Consider the following 23,843-nt stretch of genomic DNA (forward strand, 5'->3'; position numbering starts at 1 on the left):
CTGCAAAATCAGCTCTTCCCTGATGATTTTTTTAATGACCAAAGAAAAAACCCTGTGAGAGGATTTGTAGGGGAAACAATTTTAAAACTTAAAACGTCAAAATTTAAAGGAGATATTGGTATTTTATTGGTATTTATACATAGAAAAACATTTTCACAGTTTTGCTTTAAACCCTGTGTTGGTGATAACTTGTGGTGATACTCCATTGATCAAAAATACATCACTCAGTATGACCATCTTATCCAAATTTGCAGTGATTTTTTTGTCAACGAGGTAGAAATCAGAAAGCCTGGCTACTGCGGATCTTAACAGTGAATGCATGTTCAGTATTTGCTGCCTCTTGGCTTAAGAAAATTATGAGGTTTTCTTGCTAGTTTATCAAAGGTTAGAACACAGATCATTGCAGAGGAAAAGTTGAGAATGGTCCTCATATATCTACTGTAGAACTATACCCCAAATTTCAGATAGGACATTGGCAGAGACATTTAATGGACTCTCCACTGCAATCATGTAACATGCCATATTACTTGTTCTTAGGGGAGTAAGTATCTTCTACAAGCAATGCAAATAGTACTTTTGTTATTTTTAAACACTGTGTAAAACATGTTGGTGCATGACACAGCTGTAACTTAATACACTGCTGCATCAAGTGTACACGCTGTGATAAAATGTAGAATAAGGATTTGTTCATGTCAGCACCTGTATTCATCACGGTAAAATCAGAAGAAAATGTTTAGGGTATTTGGAATATAGAAGAATTTAAATGTGTGCAGCGTGTACCTCCAGATCATTACCAAATTTCAACTACATTTAACTCGGAAGATACTAAATACATCTCGATCATTTTGGAAAGTAATGCCTGAAGCATGTAAGGTAGTCATATGTACTTGGTGTGAAAGTGTTTCCTTTTCGTTTTTACGATGGCTCCCACTGAAGAAAGGCATACAGGAGTGTCTTTGCCCAGCTCCACAAGAACCAAGGGAGAGCTTTCTGCTTTTCTCTGCACGTATGATTTTCTTTTTACAGTCCTGGTCAGGTTAGTAAGAAAAAATTGTACAGGCACAATTGGATTTGTTGTTTTTTAGGTTGTTTTTTTTCCTCTTCATGGTGGCTGTATAAATAATTGAAACACTTTTTCAGTGCTGAGAGTTTGTAACAAGAGGAATTATTATTTCTAGTGAAAGAGACTAGGAAAATAGATCGCAATCACAAGTGGAATTTTCAGATGCTCAAATGTGCTATTCACATTTGATACAGACTTCAAAGTTTGGGAGCGCCAAGCATCCTGTGATGTCTGTATGCACATCAGAGTTCTCACAGGTGATCTGGTGGTACATCAGTTCTGACCAACCTGCTGGCTTTGTTTAATGGTTGAATCAGTTTCATTCTTGTTCACTTGCCTGTCTCAATTTACTGTGTCCTGTCTGATGGATCTCAAATACCTTCTAGCCTCAAATAGACAGGGAGGAGGAAAGAAAGTGGTGGCGGAATTGTTTTCTCTTTTGGGCAGCAGTGGTAGCATATTCAGTGCAGATGTGCAAGACTGAAGTGTAAATTTTTCCTTTTGATGGCATTTGAATTTTTTTCCTACTCCGTAGCAGAATTCTTGGGCACAGATCATTTGCTTTGTACTGCAGCTACTTTGCCTTGCTGAAATACTCACTGGGGAACAGAAAGAGGGGACAGTGATTTTTTAATTATTTATAGAATTAATAACTTAAGATACTTGCAGACATGGGGTATGGGAAAGGATGTGAAGTTGAAAGTAGGAAAAGTTTAGCTTCAGCCCCTGTGCCCATTAATACTCAGGAGTACCAAGACTTAAACCATGCTGTTCAATTTGACATTTTCTTGGCAGGCTTGAGTAGGCAGCTCCCAGTTAATGCACTGGCTGTTTTAAACATCGTTCTTTGGCATTAAAGTCTTCTCTTATAATGCATAGCAAATGTAGGTGCCTGTCATTGATGGTGAGGATTCAGCTGGGTGCCAGGGCACCTAAACCAGTGAGTGTTGCTGTGTGTAAATGTAGCTCAGAGGTTTTCAGAAGCTGGTAGTACAGCCAGGATGAAATTTGATGCTTTTGGCTGCAGGCTCTGCAGTACTTTTTAGTGTGTCTCAGAAATTGTACCAGTGGTTCAAGAATATTTCATTCATGCTGTGTTTTAAAAAACGCACACATGCGCATGAGAAACTCTTTTTTCTTTTGTGTTAATGTGTCCTCACTTGGAGCAAGGAAGATGAAAATCTACAGTATTAATTAGAATTACATGCTGCTGATTGTTTCAGAAATTCATTAAGCAAAATTTTACCACTTAATACTGGTTCAAATCCCCACCTTTGCATTTCATTTTCCCCAAGTTAAATAATGATAATAGCAATAATACACTTAGGTTAAAAGTAAAACTTTAAACTTTTGATCAAGTATGATTTTCTGGAGGCATGCTTTTGGAGGAGGGGGAAAAGTTAAGATTGCTAGTCGTATAACCTATACCAAAAACCTGGAGTTATAAACCTGGTATAACCTATACCAGACCTGGAGTTTGGCTCACTTAAAATTTTTATGAAGCAGTTTGTTATGTTTTGTATGGAGGTAGATCTCTTTATTAATAAAGTAAATAAAAAAAAGAACTGTAAAAGGTAACAGGGATAGTTGGGTTTCCTCACTGATGAAGTAATGCTCTTAAAATGTTGTTGAAAGGTACAACAGGAGAATCTTTGTTCTTGCTTTTTGCTGTGTTAAAATCCATGGAAGCTTTTGTGTTCTGTTAGAGTCAATTTACTTACTAAATTAGAAAAGTAGAATTTGTGTACAAAAAGTTACAGGCTCTATATGCAGTTATGGGGATGTGATTCAGGGATGAGTAATTATAAAATATTTGTCCTTTCTTGGGTAAATTATGACCATGAAATACGAGGGAGAGAAGTGGTATAAATAGTGTTAGTCTAGGTCACTACTTCTAATTTGTTTGACTCTTGGATTGGGTGGTTAGTTCCACACGTGGTACATCAGAATTTGCACTTGAGTCTGCGTTGAAGCCTCCCTGAAAGTCTTGTAGCTTTAGATGTTCATGGATGTTAGTGGGTCTGAGATGTTGAGAATCTAAAGCCAATTGCATTTTACTGAAAATGCAATGAAAATATTTCATGAAATTAAATGTTAACATAAAGAATAACTTCAGAAAATCTGACTGAAAACTAGTATAAACATAAAATTTTAAGTGACTCAAATGATTAGCAAATAAAATACATTTTGTATTGACTAAGTACGTAGCTACTTTTAAAATAATACAAGCTGGGTTTAATGGAGCTGATAGACAACAGTGTAGGTTTTCTGTCATCAAATCAATGAGTTTTCCTTAAATTCTATTTTAGATGGCAATGAAAACAAAACAACGCATGCTAAAGGAAGACTGGGAATTTTTTAAACAGAGGCGTTTTATTGAAGAGCAGGTAGGATTTTTTTTTTATACCTTATTAAGTTACACTAAATGCTTCATGTGTATTTGTGAGATGCAAACGTTTGAGTGTAGTATATTGTGCTAGTTCTGTGTGATCTGAAGCTATGCCAGGCATGAAATTTGGTCAGTTATAATACACAAAAGCAAGATCCAAGAAGACTATGTAATTGTACATAATCTCAATTGCTAGTGATAATAACCTACTGGACTTTGGCTAATTAACATAGCTTTATGAAGCAATTTGTTATATTCTATAAGGAGGTAGTTCTCGCTATGAATTAGGTAGATGAAAAAACGTAAGCACCACAGTCTTAGGATGGAATACCAGGTAGTAAAATTCTTTATACAATAAGAGAGGAATTTTTGATGCCTTAGAGTGCGATCCAAAACAGCCAATACATAGAGCGTGGAGCTGCCTTGATGTACATGATAGAGAATATTGTGTTCAAGAGTTTGACAAATTTCCTTATGTGTACAGAGCTGGGGGGTGTGAGTTGCAGTAGCAGGGCAGGTGATTATTACTGCTGAGGATGTTATCTGTAGGATGGCTCCTACATCCTTTTTTTCGTGTGCAGAGCTATCTGCCTTTTTTAAGCTGTAGCCAAAGAGGGACTAGTGGGAGTTCCTACCTTATTATAAAATTATATCTACTGTTTAGGACTCAGAACACTCTACGGTAGCCTAGAAGTATTCAGGTATGTGCTATGCTTTCTGTGAGAGTAACTCTGTGACTCTGCTAGAGTCAGGTCAGAATGGGGAATCTCTCCATGTCTGTACCACTGCACAGAAGGAAATGATAGTTAAGAGCCAGGGAAAGAGAAAGTACATTTTAATAAACTTAAGCTTAAGCTTAAATTGGCAATGTCTCAAAGCAGTCATCAGTATGTACTTTTTCAGATAAGGAACATAAGCCTATGTTAACCATGTCTTTAGAATATCTGGTATACAGGGCTCCTCAGAGGACTTGAAGAAGAATCCTCTTTTTCCTTGATCCTAATTGGCCTTAAGTGAATTGTAAGCCCATGGCTTCTTAGGTAAGGATCAGGTCTGTGCTTCTATAGAAGTGGAAGCTTAGGCACATCCTTGTTTAACATAAGGTTTGTAGGTATCTAATGAAAATTAGGTGCTTTTAGGATTAGGCTTCTGCCAAGTGAACATTGTTTGGATTGTATTTTTCAACTAACACAGTCAAGTGCTGTTTTGGCCAGCTACTTTGTTCTTTGCATTTCTCCATTGTGTCTACAGAATTAGACCTAATTCTTTTTTTGCAAGCTAAGGGTGCATTTGCATTCTCCGTTTGTCAGCAGTGTCCTTTTGTCCTTATCATGAAACAAGACAAGAACTGTTCAGAGTGCGTCAGTGGATGTACAGTGCAACATGCACATACAGATTAGTCAAGGAGAGGAACCTAGCCACTTCACTAGTTCATAGTAGAAACATACTTTCTTTGAAGAGTTTCAGTGCCATATGTTTGTTGTTTCTAGCTTTGAACTTCTTCCTTTTTTCACTCACGATCAAAACACCACCTTCATGAAATTATTCTGAATTATTCTGCTTTTAAAATACTTTGCCCAAAGAACCCTTTTTGATTATGTAATGTGTTAATCATGATGTGCCATGGAATTGTTAATGGAGAGTCTTGCCCTACTAAAACACTGCCTTTATAATTTACTTCAGCTTAATAACAAGAAAGCACTAGCTGGGGAGAACAACTTCACAGACACAATGAGACACATGCTGTCATCACGTTTGAGCATGCCTGACTGTCCGAACTGTAATTATAGAAGAAGGTGAGCTGATGTTTTTAATACGAAATCATAAAAAATCATTAATTTCTTGTTCAAGGAAAAAGGAAATACATTATTGGGACAAAGAGTATGATTGTTTTAAATGAATGATACTTAAACAAGGTCATAAAAATCTATAATCTTAATTCTCGAACAGATGTACTTGTGATGACTGCAGTCTTTCACACATTTTAACGTGTGGCATTATGGATTCTCCTATAACGGATGATATCCACATTAACCAGTTACCACTACAAATTGATTCTGCTCCGGACTATCTCTCTGAGATCCGCCCACCCAGTATGTCTTCAGCAAGTTCAGGATCAGGTTCCAGCTCGCCTATTACAATTCAGCAACATCCCAGACTGATCCTTGCAGATAATGGTTCTGCACCAACTTTGTAAGTGGGTTTTTTTCCTGTTTTAAATCTTTGTGGTGAAATGAATTTAAGCAGACAAGTTGCATTGGCTGACTAAGCATTATGTAATGCTAGTTTTGCCTCATAATCATGTAATGATGGTCCTATATTCAGCAGACCACAACTCCAGTGCTGTATATTGTGCAAACATAAAGTAAAAACAAAAATCCTGTAAACTTCTCAAGTCTCACAAGATATTGACTTAACAGTATTGCTTGAAGTGTGCGTCATATATACTTCCCTGCTTTGCAATTGCAAGGATTTCAGATACTGATTTACTTCAGAGCATCATTTTAAACTGTCACATTTTCTTAGATGGTGAAGGGAGCTGGTGACGTTTCTTTGAGGGATGGTAATTTAACATGAATAATTTTTTTTTTCCAAAATAGATTTTATTAGGATTACTGAAGTTGTGCTAATTCAAGTCTTGCATCAAAAATTATTATCCCTATCAGAAGTTTCTGTCTCTTTCTTCTGTTTGTATTACAATGGCCATCAGATTTGAAGCATTAGTCTAATGGTAGACTTCTGCCCCTTTCATAATTCTGATGGCTTAAAAGTGCTTGGTAGGTTGGCTTCTGTATATGATCAGAGTACAGCTAACCAGCAGTCTCCTCTATCGTGGTATTCTAAAGGAGCTGTTGTCACTACAGTTAAGGAAATTGGCATTAGCATTCTGTGTTAATATGATGTGATGAACAATGGAAGTGCAGATGTGGGATGTTTCTGAACATCACTTCACTGAGTTCCATTTCCTCTAAACATTTACCATCGCATCTGCCATCAATGGCTTAACCTTTAATAACAGGGCTTTAGTGTCTGAACCAATCTGGGGACCACCTGAAAACAGATTACGTGGTGGTATGTTTAACTACATATTCTTAAAAGTATGGTTTGCAGTTTCTGTAAACTCTTGTTAGTTTTGGTGCTGAGCTGTCCAAAATAGTTCAGTTTGTCTCTTCAGACACTAGTTCAGTTGAATCCAGGTATTATTTACTGTAAGAAGCCTATTTTTAGGGAAATACCACTGCTCCTTGAGGAAGGGCCATTTTATGTCTCATAATATCAACTGTGTTTTATTTCCTCATTGCACATTTGAAATATGCCTGTTGGTGTAATCATGTAATTAAATTTTGGCACTGCATCTCATGGAATGCAAAAAGATAAAGTGCACAGTTTAAGAGCTCTTCTAAGAGCTCTGGATTGCTGTAAAAACATGAAGTAACCAATCTTAGCAACACCTCCCTGGAGCCGGTAATTAAACATGCATGTTCTTTTACTAGCTGTCTCTATGGAAAAAATTCCCATTAAGCGTTTTAGAGCAGATTCTGAAAACCATGTAGTTTTGGGGTCATCTGGGAGCTAATTGCTATTGAGAAATATAAGAGTTACTGTGATGTGTTCAGTGTTCCCTACTTAATGATATTGGTTTGACATTTGATGTATGGAAAAACTTTAATTTTTTTTCCACTTGACACTTTCTGTAAAAGAAGACATTGGCATAAGGCTTTCGTTTTGCCTTTGTTTTTTTTTAGTCAAATTAAAGATCATACATAACCTGTCTTTATTAGTTATGTAGATTCTTGGTTAGAAAACAGTCTTGGAAAAATATTTTTCATAGAAATAGCAGCGAAGCTTATTTTCAATCCAGGTTCAGGCATGCAACTGTTAAATTCAGTTGGATGATATGGCAGGTTTCTTTACCTTCTTGCTTGAAAAAGTAAGTTCAGTGAAACAAGTTGGAAGACAGTCCTTTGACTCCTAATGGAAACATTCCTACAACTTTTATTTAATTTTGGTGTTCTACTTGCTTTCATAGTAACTGAGGTCACTGTGCACTGTGATTTATTTAAGCCTCTTTTCCCCTCAGTGGTAGCGATGATGAAGATGTTGCACCATTATCAGCAAAATTTGCTGATATCTACCCACTGAATAATTACGATGATGCAGAGGTTGTAGCCAACATGAATGGAATCCACAGTGAGCTAAATGGCGGAGGTGAAAACATGGCACTGAAAGATGAGGTACAGCATTTATGATGTTGTATCTTCTTCTAGCAGTTGGATGTGCTCGATGGAGAAAGGCCAGTCCTCCACCAGTGTGTTAATGAGTTAATGTTGTCCAGTCTCCGCAGGTGAGCAGTACTAGCAGCAGCTCCTCAGAAGCAGATGATGAAGAAGCAGATGGGGAGAGCAGTGGTGAACCGCCGGGGACTCAGAAGGAGGAAATGTCTCTAGGAAAAAGGACATTAAGGAAAGATGAAGCAAAAATGGATAGTCCACCACCTTCTTATCCCAGTCAGCAGGTAATCTGAAAGCAACCCTTCTAGTAAACTAATTTTTTAAATGTAGGTGCTTGAATGATAGTACATTTTACTCTGAGTTACCCTGCAGCTACAACATAGGTTTGCTGCTTTGAGAGGGAACATACCAGCCACTTCTATTACTTACTGGACAAAAGAATCCACATCAGAGGAGGTACCTTTGGGAGCTTAGACAACAGTCAGGTGGAAACTCCCATTGCATGTTCCCATGTGATTCGGGTGTTTGTAAGGCCTTCCATTAGAAGCATTTTCTCATTTGTTAAGCGTATTAAGCTACTTTCAGTGAGTATGTTGAGATCTTTTTCTGTGGATGGCTGACCAATGGCATAATACTTACATGGGCTGAGACCTCTGTCAGACTAGTTTGAAACCGGTAAACAGATTCAGCATTTGTTGTGGAAAATCCTTTGAGGATTATGTAAGTCTACTTGCCTTAGGGAAGCAAACTAAGATGCAAGATAGAAAGGCAGATTTAACCTTCCTCTGTTTTCTTTGAGAAAAAGAATTTTCTTATAATTATTCTGAGGAAGTCTTAATGACATTCTTTTTTTAGTCTGATTTTTCTAATCAGAGCTGAATATCCTGTAATGCTGCATTCAAGTGATTTCACTCGTACACATTGTTGCATTTGAAATTTTTTGATGTTCTCTCTTGAGGTTGCTCATTTAGTCCATATCTTTATTTCTCTTCGAATTCCTTTTCATGGTCAGTAACCAAAGATGTGTCAGAATTGGATTTTTAATCTCACCATACTGTTTGACATCTCTTTTCCATTTTCATTTGCTAGTAGACTATTACTGGTTTCTTGATATTACAGTTTTTCATGAGCAAGTTATTTTTTCTTCTATGTACTACTTCTATGTACAACTGATTAATTTTATCATTGTTATTTGGTTTATGAAATATTTGGTTGCTCAGATATACCTTGTTTCAAAGGCTGGAATGCTTTTAAGTGATTATGTAGAGTTGTTTCTGAGAGGAAACCTTTTCTAGACAGCTAAGTTAGCTAGTGTTGCTTTTTGGAAAAATGTACTAGGAAAAGTAGCAATTGGAAGTGTTACGGGTATTGCTTCTGGTAAAGTTACCTCCCACTGAAATGTCAGATGACAGCGGCAAGAAAAAGTACTGAGCTGAGAGAAGGAAATGGAGCTCCTCCTTCCTGGGTTCCATTTGTTCAAAAGCCTGAAGTCTTTTGAGATAACAGAAGTTAATGGTACTTTGAGATCAGTAAAAGGTTCTAATAGGCCAAGGGTTTCTCATGGTTGATGCTATTATGAAATTTTTCATTAGAAATGTCTGCTTCACACTACCACAGAAGGGTTAAGTTTGGAAGGGACATCTGCAGATGGTCTATTTCAGCCCACCTGCTCAAAGCAAGGTCATCTAGAGAAGGTTGGTCAGCAGTTTTGAGTTGGGATTTGAGTATCACCAAGGATGCAGGCTCCAGAACTGCTGCAGGTAACGCATTCCAATGTTCAACCACTTTCATAAATAAACACTTTAAACTCGAGTGGACTTTCCTGTACTTCAGTTTGTACCCATTTCCTCTAGTCCTTTCATGGGATACTACTGAGAGGAGCCTGGCTCTGTGCTCTTTCCTCTCCTTTTCCCTGACGCACGCTGGTAATATCCCCCTGAATCTTCTGGCTTGAGGCTGAACAGTCCTAGCTCTCTCAGCCTTTCCTTGTATGACAGATGCTCCAAGGCCTAAATCATCTTTGTGGTCCCTCACTGGACTTACTGCAGTATGTCCATGTCTCTGTTGGACTGGGACGCCTAGAACTGGAGCCAGCACTCCAGAAGTGTCTCACTAGTGCTGAGCGGAATGGAAAGATTAATTCCCTTGACATGTTGGCAATGCTCTGCCTAAGGCAGCTTAGGACTACTTCCAGCTTTATTAGCTAATTAACCTTTGTTACTGGTTTCTACACATACTGTTTTTCCGTTTGTTTAGAAAATTGTGGAAAATAATCATCTGGTTATTTTTGTTACAGTGGGATAATTGATTGCACAGTAATGATCAAATGCTGTCAAGGTTCCTATTCCTGGCTGTTCTGGATTATTTGTAACAGTATCTTGCTTCTTCTCACTAATAGTGGATATTTAATGTCTGTAGAGTAAGAAATGTTGTCAATTTGTAGGACATTCTATGCTTAACTAAGGTAAAGGTCCTCCACTGTGCTTTTACAAGGTTCTTCCATTGGCATGAGATAAAATGATTCTGTGGATGCTCTGAAAATATTAATTGCTGTATGCAAAATGATTGCTAAGAAAAAAGGATGGGACAAATCACTGATTTTACTGTCTCTTGAGTAGACTGAAAAAAATTCTCTCTTTTTTCTTATAGGCTGACCAAGGTCCTAATGCTTGTGAATGTCACGTTTGCAAACAAGAAGCCTCAGGTCTAACAGCCTCTGCACTTGCAACTGGACGTTTGCCTGCTGGCCACCAGTTTATGAATCCTGAAAAACCTGCACATCCTGCACTTCATCTTTATCCTCACATCCATGGACATATACCATTGCATACAATTCCTCATCTGCCTCGTCCACTTATCCATCCCACCTTGTATACAGCTTCTCCCTTTACACACAATAAGGTAAGCCTGCTGAACGAGATGGGATGCATCCTCATCCCAGGAAAAATGCTGTACACTTTACAAACCAGTGTGACTGTGTGTCAGTGAAACCATGAAAGTTGGTTTAAATTGCGGTGTGTTTATAGTAGCCCTTTTGAAGGGAATAGTGGGGGATGGGGAGTAGGAGGCATTCAGAACTTGTGGGAGGTTCATACAGCAGGGCAAAAGGTATCAGTAGCAGACTGGTGATTTCCTTACTGTAATTAGAAAGCATGTGGAGTCAGAAGAGTGATTCCACCATGAATGATGGTGGAAACAGTGATGAGACTTCACTGTGCAATGCAACCAATTAAATCTTCATTTCATATATACTGAAGGTCAAAATTTAATATTCCATTTTGGCAATAATATCCTGAGGTTTGTAGTTCAAAATACGATTTCTTTTTTAGTTGAAGCCTAGAATTCTATTTCTAAGAGTGTTTTGTGCTTTGAGAGTACTTGCCTTTTTTGCAGGTTCTGCAAAGTTTCTTTTGCCCAAAACTTGTAAGTAATATGACAGATGTGGGGATCAGGTGACAGATTTTCAGAAGTATCAGTCAAAAGCAGGAATTATTATTGTTCCACATATTGTTTCAATCAGTTGAACTGTGAATGCTGCTTATAGGGGCAAAGTGTTTCTCATTAGGTACATATTCCTGTCATCTCCCTCTCATTCGGTCCAGTGATCCTGCGGTTGTAAGGAGAGCAGATTAGTTCAGTAAGATGACTATTACATAACTCTTACAGTCCTTCTGAACAGCCACTTTGTTTTTTCTTGTCTTGTCAGTGTCCCTTCCTTGTCTCTGTTGCAGTGCACCAGTTTTGTACTGCAGAGTACCAACCTGCCATTTCTCAACACCCCACTGCTGTTCTTCTGAAACCCCTAATTGTTGTACCCCACCTTCTGCCATCCTTCCAGACCTCTTTTTACATCCGTTAAGCAATCTGTTCAGGCTTTGATCCATCTACTCAAGCTCCCACCCCCTGACCTCAGTTGTCTTTCCTTCCAGGAGACCTTTGTGTAGCAGAACACCTGCTGCACACTGTCACGGCTGCACCAGAAGCACCATGCAGAGTAGGCAAGCAGGCTGCTATCACTGAGTGGTGTTGTAATGCAGGCCAGGTCTATTAGCCCTGGCATGACACCTAAACCAGCTGGGCTCCATGTATTTATGTTGTGCTGGAGCTGGAAAGACATATGTGGATGCTGAAGCTTTAGGGAGGTTTTGCCTTTGAGCAGCCAACTGAATTCAGCAGAGATGGTAGAGAGTGAGCTAATTAGCCCTGTTGGATCAGGCTTGGTTCAGCATGGATAGGCTGTTCTGCCCTGTGAAGTGTTGCGCTGTAGCCAAGTGTACCCATTTTCTTTAATGCAGGGCATTCCAGCCCCTCCTGTCTTTACCCTTAGATGATGAAAATCCTTCTATGTAGGGAAAGAAGACAGTATATAAGAAGTTTGCTTGGCCATGAGTGTTTAGACTTTCATGTCTGAAATGTCATTGACTCAGCAGATAATATCTATATCTATTGCTGTGTATTTTTTTCATTAAATCAAATATAATGAAAAAATAGAGCAAACTTGCTTTTCCTTGGATTCTTTTAAAATTGACAGTAATTGAATATAATGCTTGCATTGCACAAGGTCTTTGGGAGAAAGTTACATTTTAGAATATGAGTAAACACTTTCAGCCAGAAGAAGTGGGATAAGCCACAACAACTTGCCCCTGTAAAACAAGAGTGTTCCCTTTTTTTCCTCAATTACTTCTTAAAATAAAAAGGTGTATTCCTTAGCTGTTAAGTTAGGAACCTGTTAGTACCTGGAGATGAAAAACTAAAAGAAAAGAAGAATGTAATCAACCTTAAAATTATGTTTTCAAATAAGTGTTTTATTTCTTTTTCTACTGCCCTTGTTTTCAATCTTGAAGTGTCTGTAATCCCTTTATTACAGTTGTCTTATGTGGTAATGATTATCATGTCACAGAGGGTTGGTTTTGGCAGCTTGGGCTTTGAAAGGTAATTATACCTAACAGGTTCTGTGTTCATACAGATGCTGGTTTTAATTAAAAATGAGGGCCTACCAATACATATTAACCCAGGTTTTTTTGAAGATCACTTTTTTGTATTCATCAGTTAACTGAATCAAAAAGCAGTGTTTGTGATTATCAAATACATACATGTGCATACAATGTGTGTAATGTATTATCTGCATTAACAATCAACAAACCAGCATTTTATCATTCTGGGAAATATTGTTTATTACACCTTTTATAATGGCCTTCACAACTGAAACACTGATCTGAATATTGCTGTTGGGGGGACTGTGTAAGCAAACAGAATATTAATGAGGAAAATACTCTTTATTTTTGTAGGCATTGCCGCCAGCTCCAGTTCAGAATCATACAAACAAGCATCAAGTATTCAATGCATCTCTCCAAGATCATATTTATCCAAGCTGTTTTGGGAGCACTCCAGATTGGAATAGCTCTAAATTTATAAGTCTTTGGGGATCAGAGATGATGAATGACAAGAACTGGAATCCTGCTACATTTTTGCCTGATACAATTCCTGGTGAGGTTTTGTTGCTACTTTGCACTGACTAGTTAAAAGCCTTATGCTTTGAAATGGAATGAGGCACTTTTTTTCCCAGGAATGGTAGGTTTCATCATCATGGATTTGTATGACAGGATTCTGGCAGAGATGTGCTGTAATTTCTAATGGGAACAGAAAATTGAAAAATCAGTTCTTACATATTGGAGAGAGGATGCTAAAAGCAAAAGAGTAACACATTCTCTTTCACCTATGGTTATTGTAGAGGTATTTTTGTTTTCAGAAGTTTAGGATTGGAAAGAAATGGGAATTAAGGGGAAACTTAAATAACTTGGTCTTCTGCCACAAAGACCTGCTTTTTTTCTACAGAGTCACAAGAGCACTGGTAACACAGTACTACATCCTCCTACCCATCATAGCAACGATAACTGCATTGTCATTCAAAAAGACAGAAGCATAAATAAAGCAAAAGATTAACTTAAACCAGGAAGCTATTGGAAATACTAATGGTTAAACTGGATGAAAATAGAGGAGAAATAACATACATAGATATATATATATGTACACACACCCCCCTATACATATATATATATGTATATGTATATATATATATACACACACAACCCTATGCATATATATTCTTCCATTCCCATCATACGAAATACTGAAATGCCTTTTTTATTTTATTTGACTTGTATGAAAAAGGAAGTTTAGGTTTGTGTGTTGGCCTTTCTCAGACTGATCTGCTGCTAACTTGTGTCAAGCTACCACAGTGATATTTTAAAATGAATGTCATTAAAAACATCCAGAAAACTCTACCAGTAGGATAGATCAGCCATTTACAAATGTGTGGTTATGGGGAGCTGTTCAAACAGATGGTTATTGGCAAGCTTGTGTGGAAGGTCTGTCACAAAGATGTTAACTTGTAGTTAGCTGGAATTTCAAACAAGGGAGGGCAAGATTTATGTCATTACATTGGTAGAAGGATATGTCATTCCTGCTTGTAATAGTAATTGCTAACTTGGACTTCAGATATTGAAGTTTATGTACTTCCATTTAAAATGGTGTCCAATTTTAAAATTACAAATGCATAAAGGTACCTGTAGCATCTTTGCTATTTGTTAACACACATTTAGTAGGGGTGTTACGATTTTAACTAAGGTTTGTGACTTGTGCTCTGAGACTTCGTAGCACTTCTTGTTACAGCTGTCTTACTTGGGGATAGGGAGGGGGAGAGGTCTATCAGTTCAGTAATCATGCCAGGTCAGCATTAACAATGGATCCTTTCTGGTCTGCATCTAAATTATTGAATGTTTAATTCTAAATGCCAATTCTATAATTCTGTGATTCCTAATTACTACTTATGTTTCAATTGAAGGGAGTGATATTTTAGCACCAGCACTCTCGGAAATAAGACCTGAAGCACTTCCTACTACATCTAGCAATGAAGCTACAGCAGTTACTGACAGCAAAGAGAAAAAAAATGCTGCAAAGAAGAAATGTCTGTACAATTTCCAGGATGCCTTTATGGAAGCTAATAAAGTTGTCATGGCAACCTCTTCTGCCACTTCTTCTGTCTCCTGCACGGCAACTACAGTGCAGTCAAGCAGCAACCAGTTCAAAGTATCATCCAAGAGACCTTCATCCATAGGTAAGGATTTCAGGCACAGCTTAGTAACTGACTCAAGTACATTTAGCAAACTGTAAAGATTTATATGTTTGTTTTAGTAGTATGATGTATCTTGATGATTTTTCTTAATTGCTGTTCTCACTCTTGAGTTAGTCTCTGTACTCCTGGATCAAAGAACTTTGCAAAAGACCTTGATGTCAGCATATGCAACTGGCAATAGAAAGGTGTTGAAATACTGCTGATTTTTAGAGTAGCTGAGAACATCCAGCAATCTGCATGATTGTTTGGACAGTTAATGGAGGCTTTTAATTATTTTTAACTGTAAGCATTTTTTCCCCAATTTAGGTGAAGTGTTTCACAATATTAATAAAGAGGACCATAGACATTCTGCACCAGTTGCACCCCGAAATAGTCCTACCAGTTTAGCATCCCTTCCTTCCCTGTCTCCTGCTGCACTGTCTCCAGCCTCTACGCCACATCTTCCAAATCTTGCTGCTCCTTCTTTCCCCAAAACTGCTGCAACAGCCCCTGGATTTGTGGATCCTCATTCAGGTCTTTGTCCTACTACAGTTGCACCTCCTACTTCAACCACAGACAGCTCTGTAAGTGCCCCACCAAGTGTCTGCAGGTAAGTTTCTTGTTCTTTTTTATGACAGAAGGGGAATTTAAACACAGATACCTCTTTTCCTTTGCCACTGGCTGTAGTATAAAAGAAGAGCTGTCTGTGTGCTGAGCAAATGAGACCACTTTAGATGCTTTGTATGTTACTTGGTGTGAGACTTTACAAATATGATTTCCATTGCAGAATCTGTTTACCCAGTTCAGAGGCTTAAAAACGAATGTTTGCTCGCTTTCAGAAATGTGACATGGGGTAATTAAGTTGAGCTCTACTCTTTCTTACTGTCATTGCCAGTAGTGATTGCTGCTGCTGACACAAACCTGTTGTATAATGTATCTGTTTTCTGTCATTTTGGTATTACATGGCAAGCTGGAATAAAAAGCTAGGAATATTGGAGGAGTCTATGTAGTGAAAGTCTGTATAGCTCAGAGAGTCTATATAGCTCAGAGAGTCTATATAGCTCAGACTATAAAAAGATCATACGTAGTCTTGAAACCTGCAACACACTTTCCTGACTACACTTCTTAGCTGTCAGACCCACCATTTACACACTAGTTGTAGTCTCGAAGGATGCGCTACGTACTTGCTTATTGATGAGATACACTAGCATTTCCCCCTGACAGTAAAGGTGCAGACAGGGAAATGGGAACATTTTGGGTTTAGCTGACCTTAAACTTTTTATTGAAGAGCTTGAAAATCTACCTAAACCCAGAGGATTTCAGAAATGAATTGAATGCTTTGTAACTGCACAGCTCTCTTCAGTCCACAAGTGATGAGATAGGCAGTAGTTTCAAAACCATTCCATTTAAAAAAGCTAGAATCACTACTTCTGAAACTATTTTACCTTTTCAAAGGCGGGAAGAACAGTTCCAAAACTCATTCTCAAGGCTGCTCATTCAGTGAGTCACCAAATGAGGTATTATACATCACTTCCCCATGTATCATCTTTCCTTGCTGCTTTGTTTTTAGCATCTCCATTTGCAATCTACCAGATGAAGGTTTTAGGATTTGGTGCACTACTGGTAGCAGGATAGCCCAGTTTGAAACTCATTGTTCCTGGTAGATGTACATACAACTTTATATGGGTTGTTTGTGGGGTTTTTTTGGTGGTTGTTTTTCAGATACCTTATTTATTACAGTCTAGAGTTTTTATAATCTTTTTCTTAATTTAACATAGTGATCCTGATTGTGAGGGCCATCGCTGTGAGAACAGTAACACCTATGATCATCAACAGTATGATGGAGAGGAGAGCCAAGATGAAGACAGCTGTTCAGAGCATAGCTCCAGTACCTCAACATCCACAAATCAGAAGGAAGGAAAATACTGTGACTGCTGTTACTGTGAGTTCTTCGGCCATGGAGGAGTAAGTTGCTGGATTTTAATTTATTTGGGGGTTTTTGTCACTAACTTTTCATAGAATGTGTGTGATTTCTCAAACTGCAACTAAGGAGGTGGCATTGGAGCTGACTCAAGAGAAGTTGCAAAAGAAGCATGGTAAAATGTAATTTTCCTCTTTGAAATGAATTAAAGCAAATTTTCCAGTTGAAATCAATTAAAGAGCAATAAAAATGACAAATATTTAGGAAGTAACTGATTTGAATAATAGATACCATGTTTGACTGAAACTGCAAACAGGAGCATTGAACCATTCATGCACTCATATATAGTAGTGTAATTATAAATAATACAATGAGTTCGGGTAAAAGTACACTTAATACAGGATACTTTTATTAGTGTTTGTGCAATGTATGAGTCATTTTCTCATCCGTAAAAGTAGCAATTCTCAAAGTATTCACTAATTCAGTAACTTGATTTAGAAAAAAGAAAAGAAAAATGAAAGGGAAAAGAAAAGTACTCTTACCTAGACCTTAGGCAATGTAAATTTAAATTATACTTCTATCAAAGGAAAACCCAAACTGCATTTTTCCCTGTTTCCAGTATTACAAACAATTTTCTTTAGTAGTACATTTTGATAGGCACTGACTTGTATTTAAAGAGTGCTTTAGAACATTGTGATTTTTTAAAAACATTCAGGTTATGTAAAATATTTTCCCTTACGTTCTGTATTTTAGTACTTAACACTTCATTTGAAGCATCCTTAAGTTAGCTTCATACCAGTAGTATGTCTAGTGAATTCTTGTAATCATATGTTTTCATTTTCACAAATGACTTGCTAAAATTAAGTTGCCACATGAAATTTTTTCTTAACTTAAAATTTCGTTTTCCTGCTGGCTTCATTTGTAAATCTACATACAGTCAGTTTTAATAATGAGTAAACTAGTAGAATTTGAGTCTCTGGCACTTTTTAAAACTATTTGAAGTAAAAGCTCAGTTTATTTGCCATGTATTTGATCAGATGCAGGTTAAGCTTAGGGCTTGAAGTGAATCCAGAGTCCTTGTCCTGTGGCTGGAAGTGTCAAGGAGCGCATCCTGTTTCTTATTATATAATCCCACCATGTCCATTATTGATCTGTCTTTGATAGTCATCTGATTGCATCTTGTTACTCATTCTGCTGAAGTGGCAGGATGCTCCAGGATTTTTAACTTAATAGTCATTGTTGTGCTGGTTTAATGAGTTGTAATGGTGTAGCTCCAAACAGGCACCAGATAAGTGCAGGAGGTGAGGAGGAATGAGGAGTTGAGAGGCAGGAGCAGTGGACAGGAAAAGAGATATGAAACATGATGCAAGGATTCAACTTGCAGCAGTGTTAACAAGTTATAGATGTGTGACTGCTGGAGGGTATGCTGGCACGTTTCAGAGTGGGGTAGTCAAGCCTACACAGTCACAGCTCAGAGGATAGTGTAGCCCAGACTCGGAAACAGACTTCATAGAAAATGGGAACAGCGGCACATGTTTACTCCTTTCAGATTTTTAATGTGGTATACTCATCACCTTTTGAAGTTATATTTTTGTGTTTCTATTTGTGCATTTGTCTACAAGATCAGTTCTTTCGATTAGAAAATACAGTTCACAAGCTAGCAACAAATCTGACAGGTCTGTTGCCTGCTAAATGCACTTCTAGGTAGACAAGCAAACAGTAAGGAGTTTGATACTGAGGTTTGGAGCTTCCAAGCTATTTAAAGGTCTGTAAAAAAATCTAAAAATTATTAGATCAGTGAAATTTTATATTTAGTCACTAAATTTTTGTCTCCTGTCCTTCAGCCTCCAGCTGCACCAACCAGTAGAAATTACGCAGAGATGCGAGAAAAGCTTCGCTTACGTCTAACAAAAAGGAAGGAGGAGCAGCCGAAGAAACCAGATCAGATCTCTGAAAGGGAAAGTGTTGTTGACCATCGAAAGGTGGAAGACTTGCTACAGTTTATAAACAGCTCTGAAACCAAACCAGTAAGCAGTTCTCGGGCAGCCAAGCGAGCCAGACATAAGCAAAGAAAGGTAAGACCTGAAAGTATGTTCATCCTAGACCTCATGTTTTTGAAACTGTGCACTCTGTAAGTATACCAGTGTACACTGACTTCATATTAGTGGTATGTTTGTTTTCTGTGTGGTTTTGGTACACTGCTTGCTTCTATCTACACAGCTAGCTTTGCTGTTCTGATGCTACCTAAGAAATTTTGTAATAGACTGGCAGGTTTCCTCACAGTACCATTGTCATGTATTTTGTTGTAAGTCAGCTTTATGTTGGAATTTTGTGCATCCAACATGAATGCAGTTTAGACAGCTATTCCTAAGTGTTAGAGATGTTAAGAATTCGATTGTTTTGTAGAGTTAACATTTAAAAGTGGGGGGAGTTGAAAAACTAGTGTTTCTGTACTGGGAAAATAGTTACAGAATCATGGAATCATAGAATGGCTAGGGTTCGAAAGGACCTTAATATTAACCAGTTCCAACCCTCTGCCATGGCCAGCCTGGCCTTGAATACTGCCAGGGATGGAACATTCACCACTTTTTTGGGCAGCCTGTTCCAGTGCCTCACCACCGTCACAATAAAGAACTTCTTCATTATATCTAATCTAAATTTCCCCTGTTTAACTTTAAACCCATTTCCTCTTGTCCTATCTCTGCATTCCCTGATGAAGAGTCCCTCTCCAGCATCCTTGTAGCAGCCTTGCAGTATCTGAAGGTGGCCTATGAGGTCTCCACGCAGCCTCTTCTTCTCCAGGCTGAACAGCTCCAGCTGTCTCAGCCTGTCTTCATATGGGAGGTGCTCCAGTCCCCTGATCATCCTCATGGCCTCCTCTGGACTTGCTCCAGTAGTTCCATGTCCTTATGTCAAGGACATCAGAACTGTACACAATACTCCAATTGAGGTCACACAAGAGTAGAGTTAGAGGGGCAGGATCATATCCTTCAACCTGCTGGTCACACTTCTTTTGATGCAGCCCAGAATACAGTTGGCTTTCTGGGCTGTGAGCTCACACTGAAGCCGGCTCAAGTTCATTTTCTCATTGACCAACACCCCCAAGTCCTTATCCGCAGGGCTGCTCTGAATCTCTTCTCTGCCCAACCTGTAACTGTGCCTGGGATTGCTCTGACCCAGGTGTAGGACCTTGCGCTTTGCTTTATTGAACTTAATGAGTTTAGCATAGACCCACCTCTAATGCATGTCAAGGTCCCTCTGGATGGCATTTCTTCCCTCCAGCGTACCAAACAAACCACACAGCTTGGTGTCATCGTCAAACTTGCTGAGGGCACACTCAGTCCTACTGTCCATGTTGCCAACGGAGGTGTCCCCGAAGGGACACCACTCCTTACCTGTCTCCAGTTGGACATCGAGCCGTTGACCGCAACTTTCTGCATGTGGCCATCCAGCCAGTTCTTTATTCATGGGGTGGCCCATCCATCAAATTTATGTTTCTCCAGTTTAGAGACAAGGATGTTGTGCGGGACAGAGTTGAACGCTTTGCAGAAGTCCGGGTAGACTGCATCACCTGCTTTGCCCCTATCCAGCACTTCCATGGCCCCATTATAGAAGGCCACCAAATTGATCAGGTGTGATTTGCCCTTAGTGAAGCTGTGTTGGCTGTCACCAACCGTATCATTGTTTTTCATGTGTCCTAGCATGGTTTCCAGGAGAATGTGCTCCATGATCCTGCCAGGTACAGAAATGAGACTGACTGGTCTGGAGTTTCCCAGGTCTTCCATTTTCCCCTTCTTAAAAATGGGGTTATATTTCCCTTTTTCCAGTCTTTGGGAACTTCACCTGACTGATAAAGTATACCTGTAGGAAGCCAGGCAACATAAGATCAGTGCTGATATGAGAGAGGAAAAGTCAAGATTTGTTGGTTTTAGAGTGATTGCATTGGGCACCTAGCTGTCCTGATTGAAAGGAGTTAGCTGCTGTGCCACACATTAACACAAATGGCTGTACCAAGCCTGAATGAAGTGGCAAGCTGCAGAGAGTGAGCAGGGAAGAAGAAAGATCAACATCTGGAATTAAGAGCAGAAACGTAGAATATATTATAATAAAATATAGTACAGAAATGTAGAAAATATAGAAAGAATTTTAATGTACTTTAAAGGGCAGCTTTTGTATAATAGTTATTTTCTTGCTGTACAGACTTGTGTATTAAGTACGTTCATAAGTCAACGTCCTGATATTCATCAAGAGAAGTTGTAATAGTCCCTCAAATTCCAATTTCCAAAATACTTGTCACTTCCAATAAACTTATTGTTGTTTTCTAGCTTGAAGAAAAAGCTCGACTTGAAGCTGAAGCCAGGGAGAGGGAGCACCACCAGTTGCTTGAAGAACAGAGGCGGCGCGAGGAAGAGGAAGAAGAGAGGCTGAAACAAGAATTACAACGGCTTCAAGAACTTCAGCAGTTGCAGGCTGTAAAGAAAAAGAAGAAAGAACGAACAGGTAAAGACTGTCAGAAGGTGGACATGCTTACTCGAAACTGCCAGGCAGTGAAGGATTCTGTCCCAAACACACCTGAAGACATTCAGAATGGTACACTTGAACAATCAGAAAAGATAGAAAACTCCTCCAGTTCACTGTCAAGACACGTGAACCATACAGAACAGAGGCCGGTTTCAGAGACAGGCTGTGAACTATCCAATCCTGTAAACACTAGAGACTCAAAGCTGCTTTATCAGAAAGAAGGGAACGTAAAGCAGCATGAGCCCCTCTCTTTTCTGCTTGATATTATGCATCAACATAAAGAAGGAAACAGCAAACAGAAACTAAAGCAGATAAACAAGCCGTGTACTGAACAAGTGAAAAAGCCTGTTGAATCTCCCAAAGCAGCTGAGATCCAGACTAAAACCAGAAACCAAATAGAATCCAAAGCAAAAGCAGCAGAGCTCCCAACACTTGCAGAACCTAAAAAAGAGGAGAAGAAATTAAACAATAACAACAAAAAACAGTTGAACCATGTAAAGGAAGAGAAAGCAACTGTAACGAGTGAATCCCCTTCACCAAGTGAGCAGCAGCAAAATAATAAGCTAATACTTGCAGATTCTCCTCAACCAAAAGGCAAGAACAAGAAAAGCAAGAAGAAAAAAGGGGACAAAGTCAACAATTCAATTGGTAAGTGTATAAGAAAGTTAAAGAACTTGGATTGGTTTTTGTTGTTACCATTTTAAGTCCAGAAGCTTGAAATCTTTATATTCGGTCATCCCTGCCAATGTAAATTAGAGAAACAGAAAAACTGGTGTCGGGAAAATTCAAGTCATTGTAATTATAGTATTTAGGAGATGCACATAGTTTTATTAAAGAGGTGTAGGATGCTGTAAAGAATGAATAAACTAGCGTACACTGCTGGGTTTGTATGGGGCCTTTGTCAGTGAAGAAAGTCTGTTCTGTAAAGCCTGTCTTGCTTAAAATAAGTACTTAAAATAATGCAGTATTATGCTGAAATCCATTTTCAGCTTCTTCAAAAGCAAGGGTGTTTCTCATGCAGCAGTAAGAGTGTAGTCTAAAGTTGATCTTACTCTTTGAGCAGGGAAAATAAGAGGATTCTGCAGCCAAAGAATAGTCATTCATGTATAAATAAGTATTTCAGTTAAAATAATTCTTTTCCTTTATTAATTGTATGAACAGGTAAGTTGAAAAACTAATTTTTGCCAGAGTGAAAACTTACAGTGGGATGTCAGTGAATAATATTGAGTGTTTTCTCCACATGAATATTAGGTTTTGCTAGTAAACAGATTTTTTTTGTTTATCTGATAGAAAAAAAAAGCCATGGAAGACTGACTTGACTCAGACAAGTCGCACTTGCAGAATGTTTTTCCCAATGGATTTTTTTGTTTTCCTGAAAACATCTAAGAGCTAAATACCAGAACAGAGAAACACCTGCAAGTGTTGGCTGGTTGACTTTGTCAGCATAATAATCAAGCTGCCATTGTTGGGCACCAGTTTATTCTTCCACATGTTTGGTCCCTACTGGTACTGCCCGTTCGGATGGCAGTTTTGCAGTATGGACGTCTCTGTGCTCAGAGCAACTGGTCATTCCTCTGGGATCACCTGGTAGCTGAATGATAGGGGTGGATAAATGTCTGTTCACCAGAAGTGCTTAATTGCAGTTCTCACTGCTGTTCTGTCTGGTAAGCACATCAAGATGCAAGACCTTAATCCTTTGGCACCCTCTGCCAGTGTTTCAGATTGCTTGCCTTTATTAAGCTTTGTTACAGAAATGTGTACCCAATTCCTGGTTGTTGCAAGTGCTAGGTGTAGAGCCCAACTTTGTGGTTGCATGGTTGGGTTGAGTCAGCCCTCCAGTCTTTAACTCTTTTGATGTTCAGTGTTTCCATTCCGTGTCAGTCAGTGATACAGCACTGAACCATTTTCTCTGGTATCTTGTGCATTACTATGCTGTGGTGTTGTTTGGGTTTTGTTTTACTAATTTATTGAGAAGAATGTACTCCAGTCATTGGAGCAAGAGAAAACTCTAGAATTACATGCAGAAAAGGAACATTGGAGACATTGAAAGGAGGAAGTATTGAAGGGGAGGGGTCAGGGTAGGAGGTAGTGTTTACTGCAGGAGAATTCGGGTAGCTCCCTGCATGTTTTCCTCCTCTCTGCCCTCACCATTGTTTTCTGCTGCTTAAATCAAGTATAGTTGCAGTTTATAAAAACTAATATTTAAATGTGAAAAAACCACAGGGACAGGTTTCTGAATTTATAAAGAGGTAACTGTGTTGCTCTTTGAAGAATCAGGACTGAAGCACACTGGGTAGTTCTGGCTTACAAGAAAGACACTGAGATACACAATTATAATTTAGTTGAACTTTCTTAAAGACACAACATCCATGAACAAAGTTAGTGAAGACACAAAAAATGAACTAAGAAAAAAGTTACAATTAGAAGTAGGGTAGTTGAAAAAAACCTCACGGAAAGAGGGTAATGGGGGGAGGGGGTAAACTGAGTTTTAAAATGAAGTGTCAAGGCAGTGAGCATTATTACTTTTGGTGTGATCTGTTTCCTAAAGAAATATATTCTGGTGGATTATTTCAACTGCTTGTTACAAAGATGCTGAAGAAAAC

General features: G+C 38.6%; 1 protein-coding gene across 3 annotated transcripts in view; it reads left to right on the top strand.

Annotated features, from left to right (window-relative positions):
• Positions 1-23,843, top strand: part of FAM193A (family with sequence similarity 193 member A) — a 46,584-nt gene that overhangs the window by 17,993 nt on the left and 4,748 nt on the right. Inside the window, exons 8-19 of one of the 3 annotated variants that reach the window (XM_005148526.4) lie at positions 3,373-3,450; positions 5,136-5,248; positions 5,403-5,645; positions 7,534-7,687; positions 7,789-7,968; positions 10,334-10,585; positions 12,973-13,171; positions 14,529-14,801; positions 15,126-15,408; positions 16,577-16,763; positions 18,564-18,794; positions 21,045-21,888. In XM_005148526.4, coding sequence (XP_005148583.1) covers positions 3,373-3,450; positions 5,136-5,248; positions 5,403-5,645; positions 7,534-7,687; positions 7,789-7,968; positions 10,334-10,585; positions 12,973-13,171; positions 14,529-14,801; positions 15,126-15,408; positions 16,577-16,763; positions 18,564-18,794; positions 21,045-21,888 — 3,037 coding nt within the window. The remainder of the gene's footprint in view (positions 1-3,372; positions 3,451-5,135; positions 5,249-5,402; positions 5,646-7,533; positions 7,688-7,788; positions 7,969-10,333; positions 10,586-12,972; positions 13,172-14,528; positions 14,802-15,125; positions 15,409-16,576; positions 16,764-18,563; positions 18,795-21,044; positions 21,889-23,843) is intronic. The other 2 variants (XM_031048411.2, XM_031048410.2) reach the window with 2 other exon arrangements.

This window comes from Melopsittacus undulatus, chromosome 7, assembly GCF_012275295.1.
Source record: "Melopsittacus undulatus isolate bMelUnd1 chromosome 7, bMelUnd1.mat.Z, whole genome shotgun sequence".
NCBI classification, from domain to species: domain Eukaryota; kingdom Metazoa; phylum Chordata; class Aves; order Psittaciformes; family Psittaculidae; genus Melopsittacus; species Melopsittacus undulatus.